The sequence below is a fragment of the Felis catus genome, chromosome B1 (assembly GCF_018350175.1).
Source record: "Felis catus isolate Fca126 chromosome B1, F.catus_Fca126_mat1.0, whole genome shotgun sequence".
Classification (NCBI taxonomy): Eukaryota; Metazoa; Chordata; class Mammalia; order Carnivora; family Felidae; genus Felis; species Felis catus.
The window spans coordinates 602,073-627,552 of NC_058371.1; the positions used below are offsets into that span (position 1 = coordinate 602,073).

Below are 25,480 nucleotides of genomic sequence, written 5' to 3' on the forward strand. Positions count from 1 at the left end.
GGTTGTGACCCAGTTGTGATCCCTGCCAGGAGGGGATGGCTCGGCTGGTGGGGCAGCGCCCACAGGGGCTCCTCAGGTTTCTCTGAAAAGCTGAGACGCTGCATTTGGCGTAACGTGTTCCTTTCTCTCTTTAGTCTTCTTTGTCTCATTTAACCTTGGGACGCAGCAGTGACGTGCTAATTAAGAGTCCTGAGGCCAGGAAACAGTGACAGAAGGCAGTGTCCCTCATCAATTTGTTTACCAAGTGAGTGTGAGGATCAAGTTTACAAGATGCTCAGAGAAGGGAAGTCGGGGGCACTGCGGAGACTCCAGACCAGCACACTCAGTCCAGCATAAAACCTCTGCACTTAATACCCACAGACTGTCAGGAAGAGGTGGGTAAGCCGCACACGACCTGTCAATTCCTGTGAGTGTGGCCAGCACACACCCTCAGTCAACCCACGTCTTCACACGCTAGCATTTACATTTCAGACCAATCAATGTGCCAAAAGCCAGTGAGGACGGCGGCGAGACAGCCACTCGGACAAGCGAGCTTGTGTTCTTTGCTTGGGCACATTCTGCAACCCAAAGTCAGTAATAATAAACTCACTCAGAACTGATTTTAAGTGGCATTTTTAATCATTTCCCATCCCTAGAAATTTCTAGCTTATGTCCTTCACAATATCTGTTTGAAAACCAAACGGTAAACGGACAGTGGTAACTCCTTATTTAGAGCAAGGAGAATCTGGAGCGGGGAAGAGGGCATTTGTACTTCCCACACCCAGCCGCCTAACAAAGTACTTCGTGGAAATGAAAATTAACCTTCCCAAATGACGAGTTAACGTTCAGTCTACACAAACCGTAACTGCATGGAGTCTTGAACGCCTGATGGAAACAAACGTGTTAACCAGAGCACGTGGAGGGCTTTGGCGATCTCACACCCAACAGCACGCACGCCTGTCTGTGGCACAGAGCGGCCTGGCGCGGCCTCCTGGGCACAGGTGCCCTCCCATCCAGCAGGCACCGGACACATTACTGCTCCGTGGGAATCCACGCACCCCTGTGGTTGGCACTCCTCGGCTTCAGTAACCGGCCGGCGGCAGGGGTGGGGGGGGGAGCGGGGCTTGGAGAGCAGCTCTGGAAGAAAAAGACTCTCTATCCAAAGGGGCTGACCTCCTATTAAAAACAATTCACAAGCTCTGCTCAGCATCAGCCATTGCTGGCTTTCTAGATACCCCGTAGGCTAGAACAGAGCGATATCCCATAGGCTGCAAGATTTCAAGGCAGTCTGAACTTGAAAAAGTTGGTCCATGAGTTGTACCTGACGGATGTAAATTTGCCTCCTAGTTCACCTTGTGTCAAGAGCTAAAACTGGACCTAACCTTGTCTTATTTCTTGGTGGGTAATAACTGAAAATAAAGGTTTTATTTCCATGCTCTCTTCTGAAAAGTAATGAGAACAATCAAACAGGAGTCATTTATCATCACGTGTTTTCTGACCTGTGTGTGCACCCCCAAGACAATGATCATATTTCATTCCCCCCCTCTTCTATTTAGATTTTGTTTACGTGGGGTTTTTGTTAAACCAGGCTGTTGGATATCACTTGGAAGGGATACCAATTACAATTAGAAAGCTGAATTCTTAACTTTTAAAATCAATTTCAGGGACATGACAATTGGCATTTCTCTCAGAAACCACGTTTTGAGTGTGGAGGTTAATTGTACGGAATGCCACTCTTTTTTTTAAACAAATGGTACGATATAAAGAAAATCCCTTAATCAATAGAGATCTCTGAGTAATAAAAAAACAGATACATAGATAAAAGTTTTAAAAAAGTCCGCTTTCCAAAAATAATTTTGAAGCAGCCAAAAAAAAAAGAATGCATGACCAACCACAGAGACACACACACACACACACACACACACCCCAATTTACACAAAAGCTGGGTGTGAGAGCACCCAGATGTTGGATTTAACAACAACAGAAGTACTACAAAGCAACCATTATCAATATGTTCTAACAGGACTGAGGGAAACAACGTCAAAGAATAAATAAAGGTATGACGGCAACGCTGCCCCGCGAGAAAACACCAGTAAAGACACAGACGTGACCATGAAGACCAGGAAGTACAATAAATGAAATAAAAACTTACTGGCGGGTTTCAGCAGGTCTTAATTTGGAGACTAAAGACCCCCCCCACCCCAAAGAAGGATCAGCACAGATCGATTACGAAGCCAACAACCAGGGACAACGAGAATGAAGAAAAACGAGGCAGCGGCACACGCCCAACCAAAAGCACCAGGAGAAGGGACAGTCGACAGAACGTTACCTGGCTTCACTGAAAATCGAAAACCGGTATGTCCGGAAAGCTTAGCGAAGTACAAATGGGATGAACACACACCCGCAAACACACACACACCAAAATCCACCCGCCGCCGGTTCACGGGACACCGTCCCGATGTGAAGCACCAGGAGTGGTCTCCGTCCTGCAGGACTGACCTGCCCGCAGCCGGACTGCAGGCGTCCCGGGACACCCCCACTTCGGATGGAAGAGAGATAAATGCAGGGCTCCCATGATCCGTTCCGGTACCAGAACTGAAAGAAAACTTCACAGAACTAAGGAAACCTCCAGACCGAAGACTACAGGTGTCAGCCGGGCAATGGCCGAAAGAAGAGACACACAGGGGAGGCGGGGGAGGCCGTACAGGGCCTCGGCGCCCTCCTCCAGAGCCGGCCCGCTCTTCACCCCCCACCCCCTGCACCTCTGTGTGCTCACCAGCCACAAAGCTCCACTAAGTCTCGTGTGCAAAGTTTTTATTGGAGTTTCATGCTGCAGGCATGACTGACTAAATCACTGGCCAGAAGCTAGATTTCAATGTCCAGTCTTCTCCCTTCTGGAAATCTCAAGCCTCTCATCACAGGCCTGGTCCTTCTGGTGACGAATCCTCATCTTCAGTCATTGTGTTAGCAAAACAAACGCTCCTCACATTCAGGAAATCTCAAGGATTTTAGAGCCTCTGTGCTAGGTATCAGGAGCAAGGACCACACACATTTTTTATTACACCACACAAAGACAAGGAGAGAATCTTGAAAACTACAAGAGAAAATGATTAGTCACTTACCAAGGAAGCCCTAGGAAGACTGAAAGCTGACTCTCCCCAAGACAACAGTGGAGGCGAGGAGGCCGTGGAGTATCACATCCAAAGCACCAGCAAACAACTGCTGTCAAACAAAAATCCTTACCCATTAAAGCTATCTTTCAGAAAGAAAGATGAAATCAAGACTTCCCTAGATAAACAAGTTTGAAAGAATGTGTTGCCTTACAAGAAGCACTACAGGAAGCCCCTTGGGCTAAAAGCAAGTAACACAGTGAGCAGATCCGCAGGGAACACAAAGAACATGGTAAGGAGATGAGGTCATTTCATATAAAACACAGTATAAGGCCTCCTTTTTTGCCTTCTTATAATTAACTTAAAAAAGCATATAATACAATATGTATATAATACAATGTTGGGCCCACAACATCTACAAATATAATGCATGTGTAATGTATTTGCCAGTAACGACATAAAGGAAGTGGGTGGGAAGAAAAGTGTACTGGACTAATTACTACAGACAGTAAGTGATAAACTAAAATGTTATGTGAGAAAATACACACAACGCAAAAGGGAACAGAAGAGAAACAGAGAAGCAAAAAAACCTGGGACACAGAAAACAAAAAGTAAAATGTCAGATGTAAACCCCACACAGCGATACTATTACATGTAAGTGGATTAAATAATCAGTCAAAGGCAGAGACTGCCATACTGAATTATAAAATCTGATCCTACTAAAGGGTGCCTACAGGAAACATACCCTAAATTCAAAGATACAGGAGACTGAAAGTAAAAGGAAGAGAGATCATAGAAACAAGCAACCACACACACACACACACACACACACACACACACACACACACACACACACACATAAAGCTGGAGCAGTTCCATCAGTGAATAAGATAAACATTAAAATTTCAAAAGTTGCTAAAGATAAAGAGAAATTTCATAATGACAAATGGATATGACAATTAAAGACATACAGACTCATACTAACAACAAAATGCAAAAGGAAAAACGGGGGCACCTGGGTAGCTCAGCCAGTTGGGCGTCCGACTGTATTTCGGCTCAGGTCATGATCTCATGGTTTAGGAGTTCAAACCTAGTGTCGGGCTGTATGCTGACAGTGCAGAGCCTGCTTGGGATTCTTGCTTTGTGTGTGTGTGTGTGTGTGTGTGTGTGTGTGTGTCAAAATAAATAAATAAACTTAAAGTTTAAAAAAATAGGGGCACCTGGGTGGCTCAGTCAGTTAAGCATCTGACTTTGGCTCAGGTCACGATCTCAGTTTGTGGGTTTGAGCCTCGCGTCGGGCTCTGTGCTAACAGCTCAGAGCCTGGAGCCTGCTTCGGATTCTGTGTCTCCCTCTCTCTCTGCCCCTCCCCTGCTTGCACTCTCTCTCTCAAAAATAAAATAAAACATTTTTTTAAAAGTAAAATAAAAAGGAAGCAAAACCAGACAGAAATAAAGGGAGAATGAGATAAGCCAACAATGAAAGCTGTGCCACTATCAAACATGAACACCCCTACACATACAATAAGCCACAGGAGCAACAAAAACACTCCAACAACAGAGCACACTCTGAAGTGTGCAAAGAGCAGGGTACAGGAGGGAATGTACACCAGACCCAGAACAAACCTCCTTATATTTGTTAACAGGATGAACTGAGTAGGTTCTCTGACAACAGTGGTATGAGATCAGAAATCAACAGCAAGAAAACTCACAAATACTGGAAATTAAACAACACATTCCTAAACAACCACCGAGTCAAACAGGGACTGAAAAGGGAAACCAAAAATAGTTCGAAATAAATTACAGACAAGACACAACCTACCCAAACTCATGGGATTCAGTTAAGCAGTGCTTACAGGAAAATGTTTACCTTTAAATGTCTATATAAAGAACAAGGATTTCAAATCAATAATCTAAACTTCCACCTTAACACTGGAAAAACAAATAACCTAACACAAAGGAGAAGGAAAGAAATAAAAAAGATGAAAGCAGAAACCAATCAGAGAGAAGAAGATAACAGTTAACAAAAACAAAAGCTGGCTCTTTCAAAAGATCAACAAAATTGACAAATCTTTAGACTAACCAAAGGAAAAAGAGAGGAGACTCAAATTACTAGAATCAGTAATGAAAGAGGAGACATTATTATTGACTTTACAAAAATAAGGATAATAGGGATGCTTGGGTGGGCTCAGTCAGTTAAGTTGAGGCTTGATTTTAGCTCAGGTCATGATCTCAGGGTTTGTGAGTTCAAGCCCCGAGTCAGGCTCTGTGCTGACAGCACAGAGCCTGCTTAGGATTCTCTCTCTCCCTCTCTGTCTCCACCCCTCCCCCATTCACAGTCTCTAGTGCGCTCTCTCAAAATGAATATTTTTTGAAAAAAACCTTAAAAAATGAGAAGAACTCTGAACAACTGTATGTCAACAAATTACATAACACAAATCAAATTCCTACATAGACACACTACCAAAATGGACTCGAGAAAACAAAAAATCTGAATAGACTTCTAAAACAATCGGACAAATTGAATCAATAATCCAGAAGCTACCCTAAAAGAAAGGCACAGGCTCAGATGTCTTCACCACCAAATCCTACCAAACACTTAAAAGAATAAATATCATTTATTCACAAATTCTTCCAAAATACGTAAGAGGAAGAAACACTTCCTAACTCATTTTCTTTTTTTTTTTACTTTTAATTTTATTTTTTATTTTTTTAAATTTACATCTAAATTAGCATTTAGTGCAACAATGATTTCAGGAGTAGATTCCTTAGTGCTCCTTACCCATTTGGCCCATCCCCCCTCCCACAACCCCTCCAGTAACCCTCAGTTTGTTCTCCATATTTAGGAGTCTCTTCTGTTTTGTCCCCCTCCCTGTTTTTATATTATTTTTGTTTCCCTTCCCTTATGTTCATCTGTTTTGTCTCTTGAAGTCCTCATATGAGTGAAGTCATGTGACTTTTGTCTTTCTCTGACTAATTTCACTTAGCATAATACCCTCCAGTTCCATCCACATAGTTGCAAATGGCAAGATTTCATTCTTTTTGATTGCCAAGTAATACTCCATTGTATGTATCTACCACATCTTCCTTATCCATTCATCCATCAATGGACGTTTAGGCTCTTTCCATACTTTGGCTATTGTTGATAGTGCTGCTCTGAACATGGGGGTGCATGTGTCCTTTTGAAACAGCACACCTGTATCCCTTGGATAAATGCCTAGTAGTGCAATTGCTGAGTCGTAGGGTAGTTCTATTTTTAGTTTTTTGAGAAACCTCCATACTGTTTTCCAGAGTGGCTGCACCAGCTTGCATTCCCATCCTAACTCATTTTCTAACAGAAATATTACCCTCATACCAAAACCAGACAAATACATCATAAGAAAAGGAAATAGACCAGTATCTCATACAAATATAAACAAAAAAATCATCAACAGAATACTAGCAAACTAAATCCAGCAAAAATTAAAAAGCATTGTGCACCATAGCTCAGTGGGAATTATCCCAGGAATGCAAGGTTGGTTCAACACTTGAAAATCAATAATATAATAAAGTCATTTCATGAAAATAAATAACAAAAATTACATAATCATCTCAATAGAGAAGCAAACCATTGGACAAAATCAACACCCTTTCATGATAAAAATATTCAAGTAAAAGCTCTCCCCTGGTAGAGGGCTATAGACTATTTCTACTTTTTTCCTTATATATGTGTGTATTTATTTTATATAAATGCCCTACCTAAACCACATGTAACTTTTCTAATCAGAAATTATTTTAAGACTGGGCAGCTCTTGATCTCAGCTCAGGTCACGATCTCGCAGTTCCTGGGATTGAGACCCGTACTGGGCTCTGTGCTGACAGTGCGGAGCCTGCTTGGGATTCTCTCTCTCTGCCCCTCCTCTACTCACACGCACTCTCATTTTCTCTCTCAGAAAAATAAATTTTAAAAATTGTCTAAGAATACATTATTTTTAAGTGTTTTTAAGACCCATTTTAATGTATTGTTAGCACAAAGTCTTATTCTGACCTACTATCTAATGTTAAACACATAAATTGGAAGTAGTCCATTCAAGTTTAAGTACAATTTGCATACATAATTACAATAAAACTCACCGTAGTCTCTAATATGGCAGCAATAAATTTTAAGTGTTTGTTTTGGTTTTTTTCTTTTTTAAAAAGGACTTCCTCAATTTGACAATAGGCACCTAAGAAAAACCCACAGGTAATATCATACTAAACAGTTAAATATTAAAAGCTTTTCCCGTGAGCTCAAGAACGAACAAGGATGCCAATCGTGCTGCTCTGATTTAAGACTGTGTTGAAGGAGCCAACATGGCAACAGGAAAAAATAAAATAAAAAGCAACCAGGTTGGAAAGGAAGAGGTACAACTAGCTCTCTTTGCAATAACACCATCTTTTACATAGAAAATCATAAGGAATCCACCAAAAACCTATTACAACTAATAAAAAATTCAACAAGTTGAGAGAACACATGATCAATATACAAAAATCAGTTGTGTTCCTATACACCAGCAATGATCAAAAAAAGAAATTAAGAAAACCATCCCATTTAAAAACACATCAAAAGGAATACTTAGAAATAAATTTTATAAAAGGTGAAAATTTATTTCCTGAAAACTACAAAATATTACTAAAATAAAGTTTTAAAATATTTGAATAAATGGAAAATCATACCATGTTCATGGATCACAAGACATAACATTGTCATGATAGCAATGTCCCCAAACTGAGCTATAGGTTCAATCCAATCCTTTATCACAATCCTACCTGACTTCTTTGTAGAAAATGATAAGGCTATTCTAAAACTTATATGGAATCACAAGAGATTCCAAATGGTCAAAACAATGTTTAAAAAAAAAAAAAAAGTAGAAGCACTCACAAAAAAACTTACCACAAAGCACCCACACAAAGAACAAACTGACAGTTGCCAGAGGGAAAGGGACAGTGTGACAGGCAAAGTGGATGAAGAGGAGTGGGAGGTACGGGCTTCCAGGTATAGGATGAGGAAGTCCTGGGGATGAAAGACACACCAGAGGGAATACAGTCAGTGGTGGTGTAACAGTGGTATACGGTGACAGAGAGCAGATACACTTGTGGTGAGTGCAGCATAATATATAAAGAAGTTGAACTACAATGTCATACACCTGAAACTAACATAACATTATGTGTCAATGACATTCAAATAAAAAAATATTTTTAAAAAGAACTCACTACAAAGCAATCAATGGTAATCAAGACAGTGCAGCACTGGCACATGAATAAATGAATAGATGAATGGAAGAGAATCCAGAAACGAACCCATACATCTAAGGTTGACTGGTTTTTTTGAAGGGAGCTAAGACCATGAAATAAGAAAAGAATAGTCTTTTTCAACAAATGATGCTGTGAATTCTACATAGTCACAAGCAAAAAAATGAAATTGGACCCTTACCTCACACCATATACAAATATTAATTCAAAATGGATCAAAGATCTAAACGTAGGAACTAAAACTCTTAAAAGAAAACACAGGGGTTAAATCTTTATGAGGTTGGATTTGGAAAAGGATTCTTAGCGAAGATATCAAGACCATGAGCAACAAAGGAAAACAAGAGATAAACTGGAGCTCATGCTAATTTTTAAAAACTGCCTCAAAGGACACTATCAAGAAAGCGAAGACAGCAGGAGAGGCGGGCCTCCATGCTTCTCTCCACCACACAGGAGCCATAGGAGACCTCCACCCTCAATGCCTCTGTAAATCACATACAACCAGCACGCTAGAGGAACTGGAGGGTGCTGTCCTCAGCGTTGCTCTAGATCGAACTTCTCCGTCCCAGTCCAGAGATCAGGATGCCTCTGAGAAACCTGTTGACTCCAGGATAACATGTCACCTGTACGTGCGGCAGCACCAAGAACCAAGCCAGCCCATGACTGACAGGCCACATCAGCGAAACAGAACCTCAAGCCCTCTCCTCCTCCCTCCCCAGTCAACTCCGTTCCAAGTTCAATCTTTCCCAGGTAACTCGGGCATAGGGAGTCTGGCTGCCTCCAAACACAATGAGAAATGTAAGTGTTCTCTTCCCAGTTCTACGAGAGGAGGCCCCACCAGCACCTGGCAACACATGCTAAGTGAGCCAATGTAATGTGCCCTCATAGCCTGATCCCCTCTCCCTCCAGGGCTCACACCAATGGGCAGGATAGTATTTGTTCCTGAGGAGGAAGAGCTACCTTAAAAAAAATTTTTTTAAGTTTATTTATTTGGAGAGAGAGAAAGAGAGCACAAGCAGGTGAGGGGCAGAGAGGAGACCAAATCCCAAGCAGGCTCTACACCATCAATGCAGAGCTCAGCATGGGGCTTGAACCCTCAAACTGTGAGCTCAAGAGATCAAGAGTCAGACACTTCCCGAGTGCGCCACCCAGAAGCCCCTTAAAATTAAGCTTCTCGTTTGGTAAGATGAAGGAACTGAACTTTGATGGAATTTACCCAAAAAGAAAAAGCTATAAAAGGAAGAGTTTTACAATTCAGAATTTATTATGCTTTAGCTACTAACTCTGAGTGAAGATCATAAATACTGGGGATTCGGTCAGGTTTCAGGGCCTCCCGGAGCAGGACGTTAGGAGGGCCTCCTGAGTCCACATTGCCTGGGACAGGCAGCAGGGCCTCTGGCTAATCACAGTCCCTTCCCTTCTTCACACTGACTTCCAGTACCTTTCTGAGCTAGGACTTTTAAATGCTCATTTATCGATCTCTGGGACAGCAAAACAACAAACAACAAAAAACAAAAAAACAAAAAAAAATTGTGCCTGTAATACTATGAAGTCTCTCTGAATACAACTAGTATAAAATGTTGTGTATATTAGCATGTTTAAAGTCCCATCAAAACAAACTAGCCGGCAAAGCCCACAGTCAGCAAGAACACACAGCAGCTCTGCAGCACAATTACTCAGTAACGTTCTGTAAGTTCTAATCAATACAAGGCATAAAACAGAAACGAGTTAAAACTACTGGAAAGGAAATTATATTTATTATTATTTAGACTAGAGAACAAGAAAATGGCAAAGCATCAAATGAGCCATTAGACCTAAGGAAATGGCTAAATATAAAAAAATTGCTTTATTACAGTTAAAGACAATAGAAAAAAAACCATTCACAAGGACAAAAACATTAGAAATATTCAGAAAAAAAAGCTACGTGTTGTCTTCGTAAACTATATTAAAAAGAAGACTTGAATAAATGAGGATTATAAAATCATTACTGGAATGGCAAATGACAGTAGAAATCTTCTCTCTTCTTGCATTACTCTACTCGTCTGGTAGGGTGATCGCCTAATGGGGCGGAGGACGGGATCTGCTGTAGGTCCCAAGTCATCCAGGCCTCTGAAGGCTCAGATCCAAGTGCACTGCTTTCCCCCAAGGCCCCCAGACACAGTGAGTTCCTGTCAGTGCCGCACTAGGGCACAGCCCTCAGGGGTGTGGAAGACAAGATAAAAATTCAAGAGGATGAGAGGAAAATCCATACCCCAAAATATTTGCAAAAGACAAACCTGATAAAGGACCACTGTCCAAAATATATAAAGAATTCTTAAAACTCAACAGTAAGAAAATGAAAACCGAATTTAAAAATGGGTCCAAAAGACTTACACAGACATCTCATCAAAGAAAATATACAGACTAAAACCGAAGGGGTGAATTCCTATTTGTCATACAAAAACAGGTCTGTTTTCTACTTTTTTTGTTGTTTATTTATTTGAAAGAGAAAGCATGAGCAGGGGAGAGGGGCAGAGGGAGACACAGAGACAGAGAGAGAGAGAGGATGAATCCCAAGCAGGCTCCACACTCAGCACAGAGCCCGACATGGGGCCTGATCCCAAGAAACGTGAGATCATGACCTGAGCTGAAATCGAGGCAGATGCTTAACCCACTGAGCCACCCAGGCGCCCCTGTCCTCCACTTCTGTGAGCAAACACGGTAATGTGGAACACGGCTGTAACTGGCATCCGGTCTTAGGGAAGCCGTCTATGCTCATCAAAAGCAGAGGGTACGTGGTACATTGATTTCAGTAAAAAAAAACTAAGCATTAACTAAAGATATACAGATGGTGAATGAACGCAGGAAAAGATCAAGTATCATACGTCATCAAGGAACTGAAATGACAGCAACGAGACACCATTATACAACCGTCACAACGGCCAAAATGCAAAACACTCTGACACCACCAAGTGCTGAGAAAGACGTGCAGAAACAGGAACTCTCACTCAATGTGACATGGGAACAAAGGCAGAAGGAAGTGGCAGGTAGAAGGAAATGTCCTCATAACCTGCAGCCCATTGACAGACACTGGAGGCAGGCAGTTTCTCCAGGACTCCCTCCCGACCTAATGCTAATGCTTTGCTGGAGGGAAATACCCTAGCCTGACTACGGCCAGGCCTCCAGTATCCGGGAGTCTTTAGCATATGAAAGTCTCACTGGAAACCTCCCCTGGACCTCACCGCTCCCAGCCCCAGGGTATGTAACCAGTCTCTCCTCAGGGTCCCAGCGCGGCTCTTCCGGCCCATAGTCCTGCCCCTGGGCTTCCATAAAATCACTTTCTGCACCAAAAACATCTTCAAGAATTCTTTCTTGGCCATTGGCTCCGGACCCCACAGACCCCACTATCACCCCCAAAAGACCTCATCAGTTTCAGTAGAGAGTAAGTGGCATGAAAAGAGGGTGAAAGAACAAATTTTTAATGGATTTAAAACAACCGGTAATGTATTTGGGGGGGGGGGGAAGTTAAATCCTTATTTATACAACAGACAGGAAAATAAAGTCCACAGAGGTGAAAGACTTACTCCTTTTAAATGAAGCCATAAAGGAACTGGAAGAAACCTGATTTCAAGGAAGGAAATGCCTTTCTAAGCATAAAAGCAAGAAGGAAAAAACAAAAAGAAATACAGAGATTTTATCACTTTCCAAGTTCTTAAAGAAATCATTTACCTACCTTGATAAAATGTCTAATTTGAAATCCATGCGTATTTATAACACATCAAATATTGGGTGTGGTAGACTAAAAAATATTTGGTCTCTGTCCCAGTTTCCTGGCACAAAGCTTCCTGGGAATTTACAGCCTTTTGTATGCCGATGCAGGACTGGAGAGGGGGCCAGGGAGCCCCGGTGTGGGGCTGGCCACCAGAAAAGCCAACCCCTGCAGCACTTGCAGCCCCCCCTTCCCTTCCCCTGACCTCTGGGTAGGAGAGCCCTGGAAATTGGCCAGTGGTTTAATTGATCAGGCCCCAGGAACAGAACCTCCATAAAATCTCCTAAACGACAGGGCTCTGGGAGACTCCAGGGTGGTGACCACATTCCTGTGCTAGGAGGCCGGCCTGTCCACAGGGGGCAAGGTAGCTCTGGACCCCCGCCCCCCACCGCCCCTGCAACATACACACACCCTGCCCGTGCACCTCTTCCCTGTGCTTGTTCCTGAGTTCTATCCCTAATAATGAATAAGAGTGAATAAGTTTACTTAAATATAAATAGAATAAGACACCTGCACCTGTATTCTCACTGCATCATTACTTACAATAGTCAAGCTACAGAAGCAGCCCAAGTGTCCACTGATTGATGAACACATAAAGGAGATATCGTTCACGTACACACACATACACAGGAATATTATTCAGCTATTTAAAAAAAAGAGAATGAAATCTCACCAGTTCCAACAACATGGATGAACTATAGCATATTACACTAAGTGAGATAAGTCAGATAGAGAACAAATACCATATGATTTTACCTCTACGTGGAATCTAAAAAAAAAAAAAAAAAGAACAAACAAAACAAAAACAGACTCCTAGATACAAAGAACTATCTGGTGGTTGCGGGGGGGGGGGGGGGAGTGGGGGGGGCATGAGCAAAACAGGGGAAGGGATAAAAGGTACAGACTTCCAGTTATAGATTAATTAAGAGGACAGCACAGGGGATACAGCCAGTAACACTGTAACAACTCCGCACGGTGACAGCTGGGAGCTCCATTCACAGTGGGGGTCACTTCCCAACGCACAGAAAGTATCAGTGCGCACAGAAAGAATCAGTATATGGTACATCAGAAACTAGTGTAATATTTTATATCGACTGCACATCAATAAAATATAAATAGAGGTTAGCAAACAATGGCCCGCAGACCAACCCAGGTGTTTTTATACACAAAGTTTCACTGGAACACCCACACTCATTCGTTTACATATTCAATGGCTGTCTGTCTGCCACAAGGGCAAAGCTGAGAAGTGACCCAGACCACCTTGCCCACAGACAAGCTTAAACTATTTACTATGTGCCCTTTACAGTAAGGGAGGGTTCGGGACACAGAATGACTATTTGCTTCAGGTCACAAAATTCTAGAAACACCTGGGACCCAGATCTGCCCGCCCACTCTTGGACGGGGACTTTGTCAACACACCTCGCTACCCACTCCCTTTTCCCTGGTTCCAACTTACGGACCGATGAATTCGGGCTTCTGAACGGAGCCACTGCCGCAGATTTCCCAGAGAGCTACCAAAGATGAGCACTCGGCCTCTGCCCCTCATCACGTCACCTGCCAGACTCTTCAGTCTGAGGTCAGACGTGCCCCCTACCGCCACCAAAGCCACAGGTGACATCTCTGTCCTGCTCCCTCCAGCTGCCCTTCAGCCCTTGACCCTCACCTCCCAAGGCACAGGCTCACTGACCAGCTCACTCCCCTTCAATCTAAAATTCAGGCTCTGATTTCGCATCTGAACAGCTTCGCTGGAATCCTTCCTGTTTTATCCGCACCCCGCCCCCGCACTCCCTCCTCCGGAGACATGCATTCTTTGTAAAGTATCGTGACTGTTTGTCTAAACTCCTGCACGAGGCTTCGGCAGCCCTCCCCCCCTCCCTCCCTCCCTGGTACACACCTCCCGTGCCAACTAACCGGCACTGGGGGGCCTCGGTCAGTACCCTCAGGCCAGAGGAACTCCTACCCTCCTACTCAAACAACGCAGTGAGTAATGAAGTGAGGAGAGGGGTGGATGCAGAAGAGTGTGGGTGTCTATGACAGTTCTCTTCCCACCCTGTTCCAGCACTTTCCACCAGAGAGGGCTGCTTACCCCCACACAACACTTCTATCAGTACACTCGTTATTACAAAACATCAGGACAGCAAAAAGTAAAACGATACTATGAGGTTTGCTACGTTGGAATTTGAGCCAGAACACAATTTCATCAGTTCCCAGGCACTGATCTCTGAAGTCCTAAAATTTTTCTTTATATAAAATACCAATATTTGGGAGAGGGGAAGGGAAAAAATATATCAATATTTGCAAAACGAAAAATGATATCACAAGTTTATGATACCCTAATAAGGTAAGAGAAACAGTGTAGCAAAAAAATATAAATTTGGGGTGCCTGGCAGGCTCAGTCTGTAGAGCAAGCAACTCTGAATCTCAGGGTCATGAGTTCAAGCCCCATGTTGAGCATGGAACCTACTCAAAAAATATATATATACATGTATATATATGCATATACGTATACATATACATGGACACAAATATCTGTACACACACACACACACACACACACACACACACACACACAGAGGAATCAGCACTCAAATTCCTGTCAGTGACTACATAACTCCACACGAGTTTCCTCAAATGTAAAATGTTGTGGATTGTCATCATTTGAGGTAGGGCTGCGGTAAAAGTGGCCTTGAACACTGAAATTAGCAGCTACTAAATCCGTTCTTGGGGGAAATACAGGGCCAGGTTTCTGTGAGCCTCTGGCCACATCGCCATCGATCAATCACTACATAACCTTGTTTTATGTGTTTCTGTATAAAGACCTCTTATTTAGTATATCTTGATTCATTACCACTGAGCTAACAGCCCACACACGGTAACCCACGCCTGGGCAAAAGCTTACTTCACATGTGTTTTCTCTGTAAGGCACATCACGGCCTTCTTGCCCGCAGGAACATCAGACGGCACTTTAGGGCTAAGCAACTCACCAATAAAAAGTAAACACGAAAACGAGGCACCAAAAAGACTGCAGAAAGGACACCTGTTAGCAGTGCGAGCGCTGGACCAAGAAGGCAGAGGGGCGCCCGGCCAGCCTCTGCGTGTGCGCAGGACACGACCATGACAGCCAGGACTGGCGCTGGGGGCCCGAATACAGTTCAGTGAGGAGGGGAGTCTGCAAATAACAAGGGCTGCGTGTGCCCACTTCTCAGGGCCACTGTGAGGATCTGCAGTGACACATGTTAAGTGTCATCGCAGTGTCTGGCACACGGTGGGAACCGAGACAGGGTCACTTACTTTAGAAACCATCCCTACTGAGGAAGGAACCCCACTTACTATACATCACAGCAAGCACTCACAAGAGGAGTCAAAGCGCCTTTCAAACAGGAGAACCAATTCACATCAGCCACTCAGTTCCGACGAGAAGAATTCCGCTCAGAATGACGCACTCCCGTGTACTCCGTTAGTTTTCTTCCCTTAACAGACACCTGTTACCGTCGCGCAAGGTGAAAAGCCCACATCGGGGCCCCACGGGACAGGTTCCCCTGTCCCCTGTCCCCCTCCTACCCTGCCTGCTGGGGTCCCTCGTCCATTTCCGAGATGGACAGAAGTGAGAAGAGCCAGTCTTTCCTCAGACTAGACTTCTGGGAGAAGAAACTCTGTTATCTGACCATCCACAGCTCTCAGACCAAGAAGAACTCCCTCGATGTGGGATGCATGACCAGACAGGGAAACAACAGTCTACAAAACGCTCGTCGCTGTCCCTGGTCTGGATCTTGATTGGTTTTCAAGTAACAGGTGAAGGCCCTCCTGAGTTTCATTTGGTCTTTGGCTTTTAATCCTATAACTGGGGCTGATGAGCCCCTATTCGCACACCCAAGCCCCAAACCCCAACCCCACACATAAGGCAAAGAAGGCCACGCTTCCCACCAGATGACCCAATAAAGGCAGGATAAATACCTCACCACTGGCCTCGTGGGGTCACCTACCAAGGAAGGGCTCAGTGAGGTGAGATGCCCTCAGAGCAGGAGACGTAAGCGGGACTCTGTTCAGTGACTTCCGGTCTGTCACGGAAACCCGCACCGTCCGACGCAAATGTGACAAGGAGTGGCAATTTTTCCAGAATATTCCGAGTCATGCTGCCTTAGGCTCTACTAAAAACCAGTGAAAGTAAACTTATCAATCAGGATATTAAACTCCTGGAGTAACAATTTTCATCTAAATTCTTAACCTTAGCATTTCCGGGTGAACATTATGCAGCAGTGTGCTGGGGCCTGGGAGAGACAGACATCGAGCACGCACGGCTCTGTCCTCACCTCGCTCACTGTGCCGAAGGACAGGGCCGTGGGCCTCATCCCGTGCCGGGCAGGCCAGGCACGCACAAGAACCCACAGACCCTCTCGGATGAGCCCACCTGAATCTGGGAGAGTTCTGGGGCTGCACTGTGCCTTCAAAACCCCAGCTAAACACGGTGAGGGTGCAGAGGACGGACACAGGCTAGCACAGCTGAGGAACTGCATTTTTAAGTATCTAAAGGTCTGTTTTTTGTAATGTTTGTTTATTTTGAGAGAGAGAGAAAGCATGAACACAGGGGAGGGGCAGAGTGAGAGGGGGAATGGGGGGGAGAGTGAGAGAGTGAGAGTGAGAGACAGTGAGAGTGAGAGTGAGAGTGAGAGTGAGAGAGAGAGAGAGAGAGAGAGAGAGAGAGAGAGAATCCCAAGCAGGCTCTGCATTGTGTGGGGCTCAATCCCATAAACTGAACCGAAATCAAGAGTAGGATGTTTTATCAATTGAGTGACCCAGATGCCCTTAAATGTCAGCTTAAAAACAGATACTCAACTCAGCTATTGGAAAACTTTTCAGCGTGTTTGGAACAACCTGGATAAATGGTTTACTTTTTCAACTTAGAATTTTATAGTATCTAAATATTTATCAAGTATTTCTGATGAAAAGTTAGCATCCAAATTGAACATGCTGGTAAGTATAAATGCATATCAGATTTCAAAGACTTAGTATGGGAAAGAAAAATCTCATTCACAAATTTTTATATTGTTTACATACTGATATAATTACTATTTTAGACACACCGAATTTTGAAAATTACACCAAAATTGATTTCACCTTTTTTTAGAAACTTTTTTAACATGGTTACTAGAAAAGTTTTGCATTATATTTCTGTTAAGGCAGCACCAAAGTGAAAGAATCCTCAACTCTTTTTTTAAGATGGGTTAACTCAGGGGCACCTGGGTGTTTCAGTAAGTTGAGCGCCCAACTCTAGATTTCCGCTCAGGTCATGATCTCACAGTTCGTGGGTTCTGGGTTCGAGTCCCACATGGAGCTCTGCACTGACAGAGCAGAGACCGCTTGGGATTCTCTCTCTCCCTCTCTCTCTGCCCTTCCCTCACTCTTGTGTGCACGCTAACTCAAAAATAAATAAACTTTAAAAAAATTTAAAACAATGAGTTAACCAAATGAATCTAGGGAGAGGGACTGCTTTACCTACAACCTTTCTTCTCTTCCTTCTTTTCTAACTCTGCCTTTTCTTCCCCTTCCCACACATAATTCTCAGTTACTTATATTTGGCAAAAGTTAGCTCATATGAGTGTCCAATATGTCAACCCTACAAAGAAGTATCTGCTTCCCCCAAAATGAATCTGTATCTAAAAATGAATCAGGGGCACCTGGGTGGCTCAGTCTGTTAAGCAGCCAACTTGAGCTCAGGTCATGGTCTCATGGTTCGTGGGTTTGAGCCCCACATCAGGCTCTGTGCTGACAACTCGGAGCCTGTCTTTTGGATTCTGTGTCTCCCTCTGTCTCTGCCCCTCCCCTGCTCTTGCTCTGTCTCTAAGATAAATAAACATTTAAAAAAATTAAAAAAATAAAAATGAATCCGATCTTCTGAGGCTGGGCGACTCCTATTTCTCCTTCCACGTCCAGTGAGAACACATCCTATTCTCAGATTCCCTCCCGACTTCGTTCTCTGCGCAGCATTTGTCAGTGGCGGTGTCCCTTGAAAACCCTGTGCCCACACCGTTCACTTCACAAGTACTGACTGATGCACACCAGCTAGGTGCCCGGCACTTTTGTTGGCATTAGGGACACAGCAGCAGACCTGAAGTCCTTTCTCTGTGGAGGTGCTGTCTAGATTCTAGAGGGCTCTAGGAGACAATAAGTAAAATGCAACAAGTCTCCATCGTGAGCACAAAGCCAGCTGTCCTGGCATGTAGAATCACACCTTCCCACCCTGTCAATCTGCACCCCACCAGCTGAATTGATGTGCACAAGCCCATCTGAGTGCTAACAAATGTTCTCAGACCTGGAGAGAGGGCTCAGATGAGCCTGACTGAGGCTTGGTCAAGAAGAGTCTTTTTTTTTTTTTTTTAATATTTATTTATTTTCAGAGAGAGAGAAAGCAGGGCAGGGGCAGAGAGAGAGGGAGAGAGAGAATCTCAAGCAGGCTCTGCACTGTCAGCACAGAGCCCGACATGAGGCTCGATCCCAGAACCCATGAACTGTGAGATCATGACCTGAGCTGAAATCAGGAGTAGGATGCTTAACCGACTCGGCCAGCCAGGAGTCCCCGCATGGAGAATCTCTGTCACCACCCACTAGCTATATGGCCTTTCCAGATCACCTTCCTGCCGTGACTGGCCTCTCCATCTGGCAAACGTTCGCACTACCCATGTCAAGGCCTTAACAGATGACAAATGCTGGTGTTACTGCACCCTTGTCCCAATTTTTCAGTTCAAAAACAAAACTGGAGCTTGGCTAGGTCAAGTAGCTTGTCCAAGGTCACCTGGCGAACAAACGGCAGAGGAAGACTCAAGCAAAGTACGTCAGAAACCAGGGTCCAAATCTGAAATAACAGGCTACATTTTCATGGAAACGCAATTACTCTGACTATAGTTTAACGTATCTGATGATGTGGTGGCAGGACTGGTGAGGAAGTTCTCACAAGCTAAATAAGTTCTCTCTTATTTAGGCTTGTAAACATATGAAAAGCTTTTTAATATTATCCATGAGAAAAATATTAAAACCCAATTAAGATACCACTTTTCTAGGCTCCCGGGTGGCTCAGTCAGTTCAGTGTCGGATCCTCGGTTTCGGTTCACGTCATGACCTCACAGTTCATGAGTCCACGCTGAAAGTGCACAGCCTGCTTGGGATTCTCCCTTCCTCCCCCACTCTCTGTTCCTCCCCTGCTCGCGCTCTCACTCTCTCGCTTTCTCTCTTTCAAAATAAATAAATAAACTTAAAAGAAAAGATACCACTTTTCACCCATCAGGTCTAAAACTTTGCAAACACTGCCCTATACCGTACTGACGCGCCTCTCGTGACAGGTTGGGCCGCGCACGGCCGACATGCATCCACGTGGCCTCTTTGGGAGAGCAATTTAGAGACAGCCACCAAATCACAGAAGCATATGCCCCCGGACTCAGTAGCTCCACTTTTAGAAACGTAACCTCAGACACGTGAAATGACTCACGCTGCGTGTTGTAACAGAAAGGGACTAGAAATAACCTCCTAAAGGTCATCTACAGAGGACTGCTTTCTTCAAAGTCAACACAGCCAGGGGCGACTAGGTGGTGTAGGTGGTTAAGCATATGACTTCGGCTCAGGTCATGATCTCACAGTTCGTGAGTTTGAGTCCTACATTGGGATCTCTGCTGTCAGCACAGAGCCTGGTGCCTGCTTCAGATCCTCTGTCCCCCTCTCTCTCTGCCCCTCCCCTGCTTGGTCGCTTGCTCTCTTGCTCTCCAAAATAAAACACTTTTTAAAAGTAAAACCTTTAAAATAAAATAAAGGCGGGCGCCTGGGTGGCGCAGTCGGTTAAGCGTCCGACTTCAGCCAGGTCATGATCTCGCGGTCCGTGAGTTCGAGCCCCGCGTCGGGCTCTGGGCTGATGGCTCAGAGCCTGGAGCCTGTTTCCGATTCTGTGTCTCCCTCTCTCTCTGCCCCTCGCCCGTTCATGCTCTGTCTCTCTCTGTCCCAAAAATAAATAAACGTTGAAAAAAAAAATTAAAAAAATAAAAATAAAAATAAAAATAAAATAAAATAAAATAAAGGCATGAACTTAAAGCTAGCTAAGTCGCTTTGCAGCCCAGCTCAAAGCAACCCAAGAATGGTCTAAACTCCCACAGTGTAGTATCGCTCCGAGCCCCCCTCTCTGCTACTGCATAAAACTGACAGGCAGGGATTTCAGGAAAGGCTCAGCCTCCATGTCCATCAGGAGAGGTCCAATAAGGAGCGCCTGGGTGGCTTGGTCGGTCAAGCGTCCAACTCTCGATTTCAGCTCAGGTCATGATCCCAGGGTCCTGAGATCGAACCCCATGTCAAGCCCTGACTCTGGGCATGGAGCCTGCTTAGGATTGACTCTCCCTCCCTCCCTCTTTCTCTCTCTCTCCCCCCCTCTGGCCCGCTGATGCACTCTCTAAGAAAAAAAATGCAGCCTTAAAAATGAGATTGTTTTCAGCCACTGCACCTAAACAGGAAGTGCTCCATGAGACACACATTACTGAGGGAACAATTCAAGATGCAGAAAGATGTTTACAGTAGGAAATGTGTTTGTGTGTGTGCACAAATATTTCTCATGGATAGCTATACAAAAAAAAGTGACGATACTTCCTATGGGAAGGTGGGAAGAAGAGCTAACATGGAATATGCAGAAATCTCTCCCTATATGCATAGCAGGCTTTTAAAAATAAACATTAGACTCATCAAAGCTTGTCTCTCCTTCTTGCTGGGATGAGCACTGGGTGTTATATGCAGGGGAGACTCACTGGATTCTACTCCTGAAATCATTATTGCGCTATATGCTAACTAACTGGATGCAAGTTAAAAAAAATACATTATTAAAAAAAGAAACTTGTCTCTCCTTATTAAATGACTGCACTGAAGAACTCGCTTTATAAACCTTAACTGTATTCTAATGCAAAACAGCCTGCGTTCAGGACAATAAAGGCCAAGGCGCAAAGAACTGCTCAAAGTTTTTTTCTAAGGTGTAAAAACTAACAGGCTTTACTCGACTCCAAGTACTGATTTTGAAGGCCTCAAATCTCAAACTTATTAAAACTTAACATTAAGCTATTGTTTTCTTTTTACCCAAAACGCGGATTATAGCCGCATGACCTGATTTTCCAGAGAGGAATGCTAACACCTTCTAGAGTGAGGCCAGCACTCCTAGCCCGCACTCTGCCACCCAGCAGCCGGGAAGAGCTTGCACCAGCTTCCTGCTCCGGAGACGCCCCGTCCACAATCCCCCGGCCCCGCGCCACTGACCCCAGGCCACCAACGGGCCCTCCCCCCGCCCCACCCTGCCACGATCCCCCAGTCCCTCCTGCCTGGGAATTCCCACGTTTGGAGGCAGAAGTGCTACAGTAGACTGGCCTTCAATTTTCCCATTTCATTCTAAGAAGAGCTGGCTTCGGGACAAACCCTCCTGCAGCAACTAACTGTGGAGTGGGACTAACCCATCACGAGTAAACACGGCTCTGTTTTCTGGAGCAAAGAGTTTCCACACATCAAACCACACATACACTTGATAAAGTAACACAACAGCCCAGTCACCTCTCACCGCTAGAAGAGGACACGGGACAAAACCCAGGTGACTCTCTGGGTGTGGCCGTGACTTCTGAGATGCTACATGAAAGACACAATCCATGAAAAAAATAACTGACAACCTGGACTACATTAAAACCAAAAACTTCTAAACACAATGAAATAAAATAAAAAATTTCTGCTCTGTGAAAGACATTGGCCAGAGAGGACGACAAACCACAGACTAGGAGAAAATATTGGAGAAAGACATCTCTGATAAAGGACCATTATCCAAAATACACAAAGAACTCTTCAACACCGACAGTAAGAAACAAGTAACCCAGTGAAGAAATGGGGCAGAAGACCGGACACCTCACCAAAGATGTACGGCGGACAAAGGCACGTGACAAGACGCACCACACCCTGTGTCATCAGGGAAACGCAAATTCAGACAAGGAGACGCCACCCACACCTGTGAGGACAGCCCAAACCCAGAGCACTGAGCACGCCAAGTGCTGGCGAACGACGACGCGGAGCAACGGAAGCTGTCCCTCTCCCGCTGTAGGTGACGCAGGGTGTCACAGCCACTCTGGAGGACAGTTCGGTGGTTTCTTACAAAACTGGACAACGTCTTACCCTACGACACAGCAATCCCACTCTTCAGTATTTAACCAAGTAAAACTTTATGTCCACACAAAAACATGCACCAAGGTATTTATAGCAAAGCATCTTTATTCATAACCGCCCAAAGTTGGAAGTGACCAGCGCACCCTTCAGTAGGTAGAGATAAACGATACAAGCACACAACGAAAATCACCTAGGGCTAAAAAGAAATGTGCTCCCAAGCCACGAAGAGACACGGAGGAGCCTTGAACACATATGGCTACATAAGAGAAGCCAGTGTGCAAAGGCTCCGTCCTGGAGGATTCTAACTGTATGACATTCTGGAAAAGACAAAGCCACGGACACAACAGAAAAGACCAGCGGTTGTAAGGGAGGGATGAATAAGTAGACCAGGGAGGTTTTCAGGGTAGTGTGCACGGTACTCTAATGGCGGATGTATTTCATGTTACATTCGTCAAAATCCATCGGACGCACCCCAGCCAGAGTGAACTCCAATGCACACCATGGACTCCGAGATCACCAGATCACGCAGGCGTCAGCGCTGGATACTGACTGTAACAAAAGGGACCGGAGAGTGGGGGAGGGCTGAGCATGTGTGGAGACAGGGAGTATATGCCAGCTCTGTCTTTTCCACTCAATTTTGCTGGGTACCTAAAGAATAAAGTTTACTAAAATAGAGAAAAAAAATACACTGTTAGCTAAGGTGACAATTCTGCAAGAAGAAAGAAAAGGGCTTTTACGATTAAGAGAAATGGGAGCAGAGAACATAGCAAGGTCAGCTTAAAGTTTTTGAGTTCCTCCAGAAAGAACGATACAGCAATAATTATTTCCAGTATAAACTAATTCTGCTGCCACTTAAAGCAACATGCAAATTCTCATCGTTATGTTCAGGAGGGTTGCTGCTTAGAGCAACCGTAAAAGTTTGAAATGAAAAAAGTCAGACGGAGCGCGGGCGCTCCAGGACCAGAAAGTAAATGATGCGAGAGCAGCTAACTAGGAAGCGAGCCAGGTGCTGCATGAGACCCTCTCCGGGCGGGGGCGGGCACCCGACACCAGCAGCCGCCGGCACGAGCCCCTTCAGGTCGCAGGCCAGGAAGACACAGTCCCGAGAACGTTCCCAGGTCCTCAGAAGACAGATACAGATCGTCGTGAACTTCCACAACAGCTTTAACAGCAGCAGGAGTTTCCAAACATTTAACAAAAAAAAAAAAAAAAAAAAAAAAAAGAAAAGAAATTTTAGGACTACGTCATTAAAACAAAAACAAAAAAAGCTGAATTTCTGACCTAAATTTCATGAGACAAGGAAGAGAACTATGCACTGGAAAGGGGGGGAGGGGAACACATGTGTCACACACACAGGCCCCACCTGGGATCCTTTTAATTAAAAAATTCTAAACATTCCAAGCATATCTCCGAACTCGTAAGGCCAGCGGCTTTCGATCTTCTGCATGAAGGACACCTGCCCTCTTCCTCCAGGCAGGCAAAGGTTGAAGAGAAGGAAATACCCACTTCGCCGCGACCCCGGGGCAGGCCCCCACCGCCCCCCACCGCCCAGCGCGGCGACGGCAGCCTCCACTCTGCAGGAAGGCCAGCGCGCCGGGACCGGGGTGCTCCAGGGTGTGCGCGCCCCGCGCCCTCCCGCCCGGGTGTTGCCCTGGGGTGGGGGTGGGCGGGCGGCGAGCACCACAGCCCCGGGGCCCCCGGACGAGCCCCGGATCCGAACGGGCCGCACGCCTCTCCCTCCGCACGGCTCCGGCCTCGCGCGCGCGCCGCCCCCCCCCCGCCCCGCCTCCTCCCCTACCTGCGCGGAGGCCGCGGAGGCGGCGGCGGGCGGCGGCCCCCCTTGCAGGCCGTCCTCGTCTTCGGGGGGCTCGTCCAGCAGCACCCGGCTCCGGCTCAGCTTCCACATGCTCCGAGGCGGCTCCGCGGTGCGTGCGTCGACGCGCGCCCCTCGTCGGCCGGCCCGCAGCGCGCGGACGTTCGGGCTGCGGCTCCTGCACGACCGGGACGCGGCGAGTGGGGCAGGGCGGGGCCGGGCGGCGGGGCCCGGCCCACCCCGCGGGGACCCGTCCCTCCCCGGGCCGCCTGAGCCCCCGCCCCCACCCCGAGCCCGGCCCAGGTCCACTGGGCACCGGGCTCCCCGCACCCAACCAGGCGCCCCCACCCCGGACCAGGCCGCTACCCGCCTACCCCGGCCGGCCTCCAACCCCTCCTTAAAGCCCCCCAACCGGAGGTCACCGCCCCCACCCCGGCCGAGGGCCCCGCCCCCGGGGGCCGGGCTCAGACCCCCAGGACCTAGCTCCCCCTCAGTCCAGCGAGGGTCCCGCCCCCTCCCCGCCCCCTCCGCAAGACCCCGCCCCTCGCAGCCTACGTCCCCCGGAGGTCTTCACCTCGGGCGCCCCCAAAACGACCAGCTTCATCCCGGGGTCATTCCTCCTGGCCCCCACTCATCTGGGACCGCTCCCGCTTAGCTCCCACCCTGGTCCGACCCCCCACCCCCACCCCGGGTTGACATTCTTACTTCGGGGACCCCTCACCACCCTGTTTCATCCCGGCTACCCCCAGCCCTCACGGTCCCTTCTCAACCCGGGTCCTCCCTCAACCCGGGACCCCTTCACCCCGGCCCCCTCACCCCTGGCCAGACCGTCCCCCACCCCAGGCTGGCCTCCTCACCCCTCCCCGCACCCCTGATCTCGGCCCCCCTCACAGCCCGCACTCCTCACCCCTACCCCGTCTCCCACCCCGGGCCGACCCCTCACCCCGAGTTGACCCCCTTACCCTAGGACCCCCCACTCCGGGCCTCCCCTTCACCCCGAGCCCACCCCCTAGTCCCCGGAACCCCAACCCAGTCAGACCCCTCACCCCGGCCGTGGGGCGCGGCCAGGTCCGCCGGGCGGCGGCGCGGGGGCGGGGCCCCGGCGGCCGGCCTGCGGTCACCAAGGCAACGGCCGCCGGACGCGGGGCGGGCGCAGTGCGCATGCCCACTGCCCTCTGCCCGCCGGGCTTCCGCCCCCAAAAGGAAAGGCGGCGCGCGCGCTGCAGTGACCCCTGCGGGAGGACTCGGCCCCGGGGCGACTGCTGTCGACTTAGGAGCCCGGGGTCACAGGTGCCCCGGGGCGCGGCCGCGCCCAGGATTCGGCACGCGCGCAGGCCCACCCGGCGGCTCAAGTGACCTGCCTGCCCCCGCACCCACCCCATTCTGGCTCCGGCAGGTGCGCGCGGC

The 25,480-nt window shown here is 46.7% G+C and overlaps 1 protein-coding gene and 1 long non-coding RNA gene across 2 annotated transcripts in view; both read right to left on the reverse strand.

The window, feature by feature from the left end:
- TDRP (testis development related protein) overlaps window positions 1-24,509 on the reverse strand; it is a 37,742-nt gene extending 13,233 nt beyond the window's left edge. The window contains exons 1-2 of the mRNA XM_045055161.1: window positions 24,505-24,509; window positions 24,059-24,251 (exon numbers count right to left, since the gene is read on the reverse strand). Coding sequence (XP_044911096.1) covers window positions 24,059-24,166 — 108 coding nt within the window. The 5' untranslated portion in view covers window positions 24,167-24,251; window positions 24,505-24,509. The remainder of the gene's footprint in view (window positions 1-24,058; window positions 24,252-24,504) is intronic.
- On the reverse strand, window positions 22,348-24,050 carry LOC102901646. The gene is made up of 2 exons (XR_440025.4): window positions 23,624-24,050; window positions 22,348-23,422 (listed from the first exon to the last, which is right to left on the reverse strand). It is a non-coding gene; the product is annotated as an uncharacterized LOC102901646 (long non-coding RNA).
- Window positions 24,510-25,480: the final 971 nt, after the last annotated feature.